This window comes from Hoplias malabaricus, chromosome 10 (assembly GCF_029633855.1).
Source record: "Hoplias malabaricus isolate fHopMal1 chromosome 10, fHopMal1.hap1, whole genome shotgun sequence".
NCBI classification, from domain to species: domain Eukaryota; kingdom Metazoa; phylum Chordata; class Actinopteri; order Characiformes; family Erythrinidae; genus Hoplias; species Hoplias malabaricus.
In genome coordinates, this window is record NC_089809.1 from 28,270,478 (window position 1) to 28,281,036 (window position 10,559).

Here is a 10,559-nt window from a genome sequence, read left to right on the forward strand (position 1 = left end):
TAGGGGGCACAACATTACTAAACAGAACCTTCTACACGATTCTATGATTTGCTCAAGGAAGCTGGCCAAAAGAATGATTCACTGGTTTCAACAATACATTGAAATAATTGAAAAAATAGCCTTTGGCCTTTATTCTAACGTGGATTCGGGACCTTTGATGGCATTTGTGTGACAAGTAGAGCACCTATGATTAAAGTACAATTCTAAACATTGATTACTCAAACTTAAACTTAAGTGGTTCTTATTGATTGTAAAAGTGATTTGTATAGAGAAATACAAAGCTCTGGTTCAATTACAGTAGTCTACATCAGCACTAGCAGACAGGAGAGAAGCAAAGAAGGAGCCTTAAGGAGTCAATATTTTGACTTTAGCATTAAAAATGGAGAGGTAATTCAACACCTGGCATTAAAATGCCAACTGTTCACAGAATTTATAGCTCATGATAAATAAAACTACCATGCTCCTAAGGTGGAGAACAAGAGGTAGACCCACTCCTTCACAAGCAGTTTATCTTTATTCAGGATTTCAGAATTAGTCGACTGTTGTTTCTTGGACAAAGGCAAACACCATAGTTTACATAGTTTTCTTTACAGCTCAGATGTTTTTCAAATGCAGTGATGGCATAATGAGCACATATTAAGTTTGTTTCATTTCTTTATGAACGTTTCCACTGGGAGAATCAAGCTATATTCAGATCTTCGGCTATTCAAATTCAGCACTGTCAAAACCATCTAAAACCATGAAGAGCCAGTGAGTGCTTTCAATGCAATGTGATGAGTGGTAGAAGGCAGACGTTTACTGAGGGATGAAATGGTCTTATTGATTCCAGCTCACTAGGTTTCACAATCTCAGGTTAGCAGAGGGGATTAAAGAGAGAGAGGATAAAATAGTGGCAACTCCACAGGCATGAAAGGAGTGTCGGGGGAGGGAGTGCTCAGCAAAGCACACGCCTCATGCAAATCAAAAGAAAAGAGATTAGAAGATGTTCTTCAAAAGTCCTGACAGGGCAAAATTCTACAGAGGCAGTTCAAGCTCAGCCTTCCATACAAAGTCAAGAGGAAATGCCTTAGTCCACATACAAAGTAGAGCATGGTTGCTGTAACCAAAAACAGAAAAATAAAAGTTATCTGTCAAAACCACTTGAACAAAAATCTTTAAATCTTGAAGCAACAATCTTTAATATCTCTACTAAAAAAAGCAAACACACTAAAAGTTATCCTTACATGTGTCAGACAGGGTCACAGGTTTTTAGTTTAAAAGTATACCTCCATAATCCACAAATACAAAGTAGTTTGTTAGGAAAACACAAAATGAAACTTGTCAAGAATGTTGCTCATCACCCTGCAGGTATGTGTCATGTATCTCCAAAACAACAGCTCACTTTTAGAAAGACAGCTCACTACTGTTTGGCAAAATCACATGTGGAGAACAAGAATAAGTTGACTATTATAAGATACATGATCTACGAAGTGCCAAATGTGTAGTGATTATGCAAATATTCACCATTTTCTCTTGGTTAAGTTTTCTGAAAGCATTTTGTGTTTAGGTCATCTTAACTGATATATTATGTTGGTAACAATGGGCTTCCTATTAATGATATCACCGATTGCATCTACATATTTTAAAATCCAAAGTCAGCAAACAGGCACAAATCAATAACCCACTGCGGCATATATTCATTAATCAATGGAGTCACAACATGGCTGTGATGGTCATACTGTTTTATTCAAAATATTGTGAGAATAAACTGTGCAACAATCGATATTTGGTATCATAACTAGGTATGCACACAGGCAACGGGTGTACTTGATCACTGTGCTTTATAACATTCTCTACCCAGTCATCCCATTTAATTTCATGTTTTTTATGTAGATTATGCAAACTGTGTGTACACATTTGAACTGTGTAGTGTTAGCTCTTCAGCTCATGCCATTTGCTCATGATGTTTGTACACAGTATTTGCTTTTTTTACGTCTCGGCCCATTCAAAGACAGCAATGCTTCAAATTTCACTGAGATTTTCCAGATTTTCCAAAGTCTGATATATCCTTAACTCTATTATTATTAAGAGAACAAACATCAGTAGCATGATTTGCTGCTAATTTCCAGAATTTCTGACTAGCTTGAGTTAGCCTTTATCCCAGCCTGCATCCCTCCATGTCTGCTTCCTCTTTCCATGCCAAGCTGAGGTCTATTTCCTTCTTTGCCAGGCTGAGGTCTGGGTCTGCTGGGCATAGCAAACCAAGTTCACTATGTCTAAAATGTATAGCTCTACATTAATGCTGCTTTCTGTGTTTTTTCCTTTCTTGTGTTTGTTTTGTTGCTGTATATCATGATCTATGCTTTAGTGGAACAGAATCGTGGCATGAGTAAATGGCAAGATACATGCACAAATGCACAAACTCATCATTTTGTTCTGAAAAATATTTCACAAAATGCACATTTAGAGCAGGTGACAATCTGTATTCTGTAGAGGGGAAGATGATGCAGAAGCTGACACTGGCTCACACAATGTAGCTTGCCCTTGGCAGAAGTCATTCCAGAACTATACAAGGCATTTTAAATGCAGGTGAATATTTTGCTATCCATTCTTCATTAACCTGCTCCTAGGTGCTAGAAAGTCTGCTTGCCACTCCAGGTGTTTGTGTGTGTTCACTGCCTATACTACACCAGTTTGTGCTTTGCCATGGATGGGTTAAAAGTAAAGGCAAATTTTTATGTTGAACAATGACAATAAAAGCATGTCTTCAAAAATGCTTTATACTTAAAAACCATTATAACCGACTTACATGGCTTGCATTCTACAGTATTTACCCTGGGCTTGGAATGCAGAACATAGTACATATATCTTAAATCCGATGGTTAAGCGGAAATAATTTATTTACTTAGGCATGCTAAAATATTTAGCATGCCTAACACAAATACATGTAGTTAAAATTCCCACAACCAGGGTGTGGATTCAGCCTACCTCCCCCCCTCACCCCAACCCAACTGGCTCCCTAAGTAAGAGGGAGGAAATACAGTCTTCTGTTGTCCACAGTGAAAGCTTGATAGAATTTCCCTTATTTTCAGAACAAGGATCAACGTGAACACTATGCAGAGGAGGTATATTTCCCTGATAATACCACTGCAGCAGCTCTTCTCTTGCAGCTGTGTGCTCAGACAAGGAGAGAGATATTCACATGCAGCAGTGTATTCAAATGGGCAAAGCAAATATCAAAGTGGCCTGTTAGTTGTGACCTGACTGCATTGCTGTCCATGGGCAAGATTTCTAACACTTCATCAGCCTACCATCTGTATGATTTAGAACTGTTTTGCTCTGAGTAAGAGGCTGCTAATTAATTCATAACTAGTCTTGTTTATTTAAAGCTGTGCACTACGTGAAATGTTGAATTAAAATAACTGAGCATCTCTTTTTTGATGGCCGTTTTGAAATGTGGCACCACTAAAGCACTAGTGCATTGCATATGTTTGTCAAAAAACTGATTTAAAAAATTATTTATATGAGAAAATGTAAATAGCCTTGTCATATACCTGTCATATGTCATATGAATACATATATACATACTTTTACCTAAACCTACAGGCTCCTTAAAAGCAGACAGAAGGACAGATAAGGACAGATTTAAAATTGAGGTCAGTGGAGTGGGCTATATTACTCTATTACTCTACTGTACTATATATCAGACACTCGCTATAGACACACTGGTCTTTCACACACTGACCCCCCATCCCCATCTTTCTCACACCACATCGTGACAAAAAATACCTTACCTGCCCTGCTTCCTGCAGTAACAATGTAACACTAGACTATTACATTCATTCATTCCTCACTGTCTTGTGCAATGACCAGCCCCAGTCACTTTCTCATCAGCTATGAATCACAGCTCAGAAAAAATGGAGTAATATATGACAATGCAGAGAAAAACACCTGTGTGTTAAGCCAAAACCGTCTCTTTAAAAATACATTAAACACACTGTTCCCTCAGCTACAGATCCACAGATGATGAAGATGAAGGACACCTGGGGTCGTTCAGTCCATTTTATTCTCACTGCACTGAGGGCTCGAACCGAGGGGTGTAGATAAGTGTCATTTTGGATAAAAAATACTTAACTTAAAGCACTTCCAAAAAACTATCAATGCAGTTTTCATTCGAAACTTCAGTTTCAATTTGCTATGAATGTTATTGAACATAGACAGATGGAAGAATGTCTGACAATGCTGTTTTCTCTCATTCTTCTGGTCCTCGATTAAACCACCTTAGCGCAAACGTAACATTAAACGTTAACAGAAACAGACTTACTGTCTTCAGCCAGACGCTGTCCACGTGTGTCCAGCTCAGAGTCATTATTTTTCCTCTCCATGTTGTTGTGGTGTGGGTCAGGCAGATGGTCGAGCTCTCCTCTCAGACCGTTCACTCATTCCTCCGCAATACAAAACGAGGAAAAGCCCTGTTCAGTCGCTCTGTTTATCCACGAGCGACCAAAGCTCGGGAAAGGGGGAACGGTAATGGAAATAAGTGAGATGTGTGAATGTAACTTTAGTCCACAGACCACAAACCCGAGACTAGCCCGGCTTCGTGAGTGTTAAAAATCTGAGATTAACTTTACCACGTAGACCTAGTCCCTCCTCTTCGGTTGATAGTGAATCTACTGGTGCTCAGAGGACCGTCTCCCAAGCCCGAATACAGGACTGTACCATTCACTCACAGAGGGGTCGACCGAGCCTTAGCGCACAGGTAAATACAACCTCTTCCTATGGCCAAGGTTTACATGCAAATCATGAATTTCCTCTCTTTGAGAAGAATTACTTCTTCTTTTTGGCCTGGATATTAATCTAATTTCATGTTTCATTTTTTTTTTATTATACTGGTGCCTCCCTACTTGCTCCTTTAAATGGACTCTACCACTGAGACAGCATTCAAACGGTTTTGTGCTCTCAGCTGATTGAAGTGCCGTGGTGAGGTGTTTTACTAGAGCCTAGCGTTTTAGCAAAATATTACCAAAATTAGTCGTGGATATGTGCATTGTTTGCTTTCACTCATTTCTCTTGAGTTTACTCCTGATTCTTTCATAAGAGCCCCCTGAATTGGGTCGGGGTTGGATAAGTACAAGCACACAAAAACTTGCCCTAAACCTAAGGGCTAAACACCTGCTTGAAGGACTAGGTCTAAAAGTACCAGGCCCTATGTCATCCTTGTGACTAATATTTATGTGTTTGTTTTTCCCATAGTAACCACTTCAACCTTTTCAGGTTCAGAATGCTATTCAAACAAAAGAACACAAAGGTTTAGTTCACTCGAATACTTGAGACAATGAGCCTGAATAAAAAGATGCTCTTGAAAATCAGTCTGAATTGTGAAGCTGCTTGCCACCTGTAGACTGCAGCTAGCATCTGCTTGAGAACCGGCATGGATGCTGTGGGATGGGGGTGGGGTAGCAAACGGCACGCTTGAGAGAGGACATCCCGTCCCCAAAAAATGACCCAGTGGGGCTCCTTTGTGCAGCTGTTGGCCCTGTGCTACACAAACCCCCAAGAGCCACCTGTCACTGCAACTGGACACAGAAATGGAGGGTTTGGGCCTGGGGGGCAGGCAGAGGAAACCTACAACTGATAAACATTTCACTAGAATCTCCATTTAATTTTATTCTTTCATTTTGAAAAATGACATCCAATTACCTGGGGATTAAAGTGCAATTCAATCTTACCATTCTCCAAAATTTACATAGTGCACATTCTGCAGTGGTGAGCCTGGTGTAGCAATGGCAATAGCTATTCTCCCTATTACAGGTCAGTGGAGCATCACAATGATTTTGTGCTGTAATTTTAAGGTATAAATATTGTGTTGCGTTCTTTTACGAAGTGATTTTATGAGATTAAGAAAATGAATTTCAGTCAAGAACAAAGATCAGAGCATTCAGTTAATTTAGGAGGACCTTTAGGTTTGCATACTGTCTTTTGTTTTTTGGTATTTAGTCATATGCTGAATGGTGCTCCTGCACTTATTCTATGTATGGAAACATACCCCTACACATTTTCTTTGAAACACATCTGAAACTAATGGAATTTTTAATAAAGACATATTCTGGACACACTTAACACCAAAATGTTTTATGTAATTTATTTCTGAGGCTTCTGTGTAGTTTTCTGTCATATGGAACTTGTACTTAACATTTTGACTGGGAAGTTAAATATTTAAATAGTTAAATAGACTGGGAAGTGGCCTATGTTTAATTCATTAATTTCAGAGTGCAGTATTGGTGTAATTTTTACTTGCATATATATACATACACTCAAACAAAGTTAAGAACCACGTGATGGTATGAAAAACTGAGTCACAGAAATGGTCTAAAAGTGTGGATAAGAAAACAAGTGGGAGGCGAATGAGATGGGGGGGAGTCCATTAAGTGTCCAACCAAATGTGTAGACTCAGGAAAATAGTCCCTCTCTGTTTGAGAATGAGAGAATGGGGCTTCATTTACAAGCGGCAGCTGTGCCACTCCTCTTCAAGCACTCTCTCTCTCTGTATCAACCCTCATAGGGAACACACATATGAATGCACACACTTATATATGTGCACGTTCAAAGATATAAACACATTCTTTTTGTAGTTGTATATATAAGCCTGAAGCTTAATAGTGAAGAAGAGAGAGCTGGGCTGGGAGTAAACACACACACAATAGAGCACTGATGTAATCACATCAGCAGTGGAGCGGCCACAAGTTATTCAGTGGACAGCACACCCCACACAAAAAAGTGGGGGGGAAAGCACACTGGTTGGCTGGAATTTTTGTTTTTTGGACAATATTGAACATATTGTGTGCTTGGGCTATAATTTAAATTGTAAATGGGGAAAAATCTAAACTTAGTTTTTGTGAACGTATCTTTGAATATAAAACTAAAAGTTTGTCATCTATTTTATTGTTGCTGTCAGATTACAATTTTATCTGCAGTGTGAAACATTATCTGAGAAACCTTTTTTTGTTCACTTCTCATGAAATTTTAAAAACAACATAAATGCCAGCTGCTATTTTCAAATTAAAAGCAACAAGAATAGAGATACAAGGTTTTGTTCCAGCAGTGAAAACATGTTTTCAAATTCTGGCATTCCAACCATATTTGTGCAATGAATTATGAATAGGTTTAAACCCTGGAAAGAAGGTTCAACATGGTATTGCTCAAGAAGCCTGCCTATTGTCTCCAAGGGTCAGATTTTCAGAGTGTCCAGAGCTGACCATGGCCCCTTAATGAAAACACAATGGTAGGAATGCTACATATACTGCATACGCAGTTTCCCTATCCTAGTCTATAACATTATGTGTGAAGTCACATACTGTCACTGTCCTATTAAAAACATGTATCTCCCAAAATACTAACATTACAGGAGGAAAAATACCTTCTTAACTTTCAATAGAAGCGAATGTAAAAATCAACAAAGATGGAGATACATGTTTGTAATTGGACAATATGCAGATTTAAAACCTACAGAAAATCAAACATAACTCACCTGTACCTAATAATAAAAGGCTCATCTAGCTTGGAGAGTCTCCCAGATGTGTGACAGAATGGACAGAAATTAGGATATGAATGAACTAATTAATTCTCTAACTGCTTATCCAGTTCAGGGTCGCTGTGGTTCCGGAGCCTTCCTGGAATGACAGGGTGCAAAGCAGGAATAGGATATGAGTTGTATTTAACAATATATTATCTGAAATTGCTACATTGCTACATAGACCAAAAACCGATCAAATATGGCTGTCCAGTCCCACATATAAATCATATATTGACCCTCCCATATGCATTTCTTATACAAATCATTAAGAACAAATCATTATTTTCAATTAAACTTTAATAATAATAAAACAGAACTTTCAATAAAACATTATTTCCAATGAGAAATATTCTCTAACACACCCCCACACACTTTCTCTTCTTTTGAGATAATCTTGAGGTGTTTGAGGCCCCACATAGGGGTGTTGTGAGCTGAGCTTGTGTCCTCTGCACAAGCCCCCACCCTTTTCTCCTCCAGCTTAAGATCCTCCCCTTCTAACCTCATTCATTACCATGATAAACAGAGGAGTGAGAGGGCAGAGAAAGAGAGAAGGCCAGGGAGATAAAGAGAAGGAAAAGGAAAAATACCCCCCATACACACCCCTTTAGCAACCTCAGGACTTTAGGGTGTAAAAGAACAGCCAAAATAATACATATACATATAAATATCAGTTAAGTACCATGGAGTGTCATAAAATATAACCTGAAATAATAATAATGGCATTCAGAATTTTTTATGCAGTTACAAGAAGCTGTGAAATATGGTCTTCCAATACATGCAAGAACTTGACCACTTTTAGCAGGCAATATCATGCTGCAGGCTGTAGTTACATGCGAATTGTGGGTGTTACAGAGTTAAGAATGGCTGGTATTATTTGACATCAATTCTGATTCATCACACCTTCTGTCTCTAAGGGCAGCTAATGCTATGAGACATACTAGTCTTGTAAGCAAGGCCATGCATGCACTTAACAGCATGCCAGCTGACACAGCAACATCCTCAATCTTCAAAGAGGCAAATTTAATATTCAGTGCCTTTAAACCACAGATCTGAATCCTATTACTTACTCATTGGACAACTTCAGCCACAAGCATTTTCATCGCTAAGGACAAACACATCAGTTATTACTACACTTTCAGCTTCATGAGATTCCTTTCATATATCAGACAAATATGAGGAGATCCTCTGTAACTGTGACAGAAGCACATGCTCATTTATTTGTTTATTGAAGCACCTATTCATGACATCACACATATGGTGAAATCCTTCAGGCTGAGGATGGAAAGAAGCCTAAAGTCATCTTCTGTTTGCTCTCACCACACAGCTGAATGTACATCACAAAAGACAGATTTGCCCATTTCTGCCTGCAATATCCCCAATTTGTTATTCAACAATGGTTTTACTCCAATACATGTCTAAGGCATCTGCAAATCTACAAATGCAATTTCAATGTATTTAAACATTATCAACATCGCCTTAAATCAGTTTGTAACCACATTATAAAAACCAACATATTCAATGAGATCATGGAAACAGGTCTGTTACTGCGACAGATCATTCCATACTAATGCTGCACAAGAGAAGGGATAATCCTCATGCTGCTAGACCCCCAAAAGAGAAAATCCCCTTCCTGCAGAGCCCCTTACACAGGAATCCACATTATTTCCCATTTAATGTATTAGATAAACCTCCAGTGTAAAAAGGGAAGACAGAAGACAGAAGAAGACCTGCAACATAAGTGTACAGGAAAATAAATATTTAAGGCAGAACTATGTATGTTTACTGGTCAAAATATCTAGCACATATATCACCATCAGCATGTAGCAACACTGACCCTGAGAAGTCCATTTGGACTAGTGCCAAACGTTCATTGCAAGAAACAATCTAGCAACCATTAAATGTGCACCGTCTTTAACTTGCCTCTTTTTTCAGGCAGACAAAATCAATAAAGTGCTTACAGTCTGAATTCTCTGCATTCACTCCTTTCTTTTAGCGTTGTTCACCACATAGGGAACCCATAATGTAGGATAGAAAGGCTGAGGAAATGTAATCTACGTAGGATCACGCCAGATAGCATTGTCCAAATTGAGATTTGATAATGGGAAGAAATGTACTATTAGTCATGCCATGCTGCCCTGAGGGCATCAACTTGTAACAGCATGAGAAGATGGTGTTCAATTTAGATTAATTTTGCTTATAGCGAAAGAGATTTTAGAGTGTCAGTATTTCAATGGAGAAACAAGCTCTTGAAGAGGCCACCACCAGTTAATTCATCAGCACTTAAAACCTCCTCCCACACAAGCTTCAACAAAATTTCAACCACTCAATTCACCTAGAGGCACAAGATAATAAACAAGAATGATTTTCACATCATTAACTGCTTCACTTGATTTTACATTATGGGTGATCTTTGGATTACTGGACAAATAACAAGGAATTAAGGTCATGGTATATGATCAACAAAGCTCTTTTCAAATCCTCTGACTGTGTCCATACCCTCTGCCCAATTTAAAAAGACCACAGTATAATAGATAACTTGAATTACTAAGGCTTTAAATTGTGTAAACATTTTGCATTCTGTTTGACCTGTATTATATAGTTTTACTAATACACCCATGTGATTGACTCTATGGCTTTTGAAATTTATACTGGAACAATCTTGATACCTAAGCATATTTTAATAGAAAAATACAACTTAAAAAACATAGGAATTGCTTTAGAAAACGTTGACTAATTCATTCTAAATAGAAGCACTCTTAAAAATAAAGGTACTAACAATAGTTTGTGTGATGCAATAAAATAACCACTTTTGGTTCAATAAAGAAAGATTTTTGCCAATAGTTTAAACTGAAACTTAAGATCAAGTGATATATTTAAAAAAATGTAAAGAGGTCACTCACCCTGACATATATATCACTTAAACAAACATGGCACATTAATAATGCCTTTTCAGGATTAAGAAATGTTTACAAAAAATCCTCATATATGTTTTTTTTTCTTTGCTTGG

General features: G+C 38.1%; 1 protein-coding gene across 2 annotated transcripts in view; it reads right to left on the reverse strand.

Annotated features, from left to right (window-relative positions):
• Window positions 1-4,637, reverse strand: part of map7d1a (MAP7 domain containing 1a) — a 34,298-nt gene extending 29,661 nt beyond the window's left edge. For both annotated transcript variants that reach the window (XM_066683763.1, XM_066683762.1), the window contains exon 1: window positions 4,304-4,637. In XM_066683763.1, coding sequence (XP_066539860.1) covers window positions 4,304-4,364 — 61 coding nt within the window. In that variant the 5' untranslated portion in view covers window positions 4,365-4,637. The remainder of the gene's footprint in view (window positions 1-4,303) is intronic.
• Window positions 4,638-10,559: the final 5,922 nt, after the last annotated feature.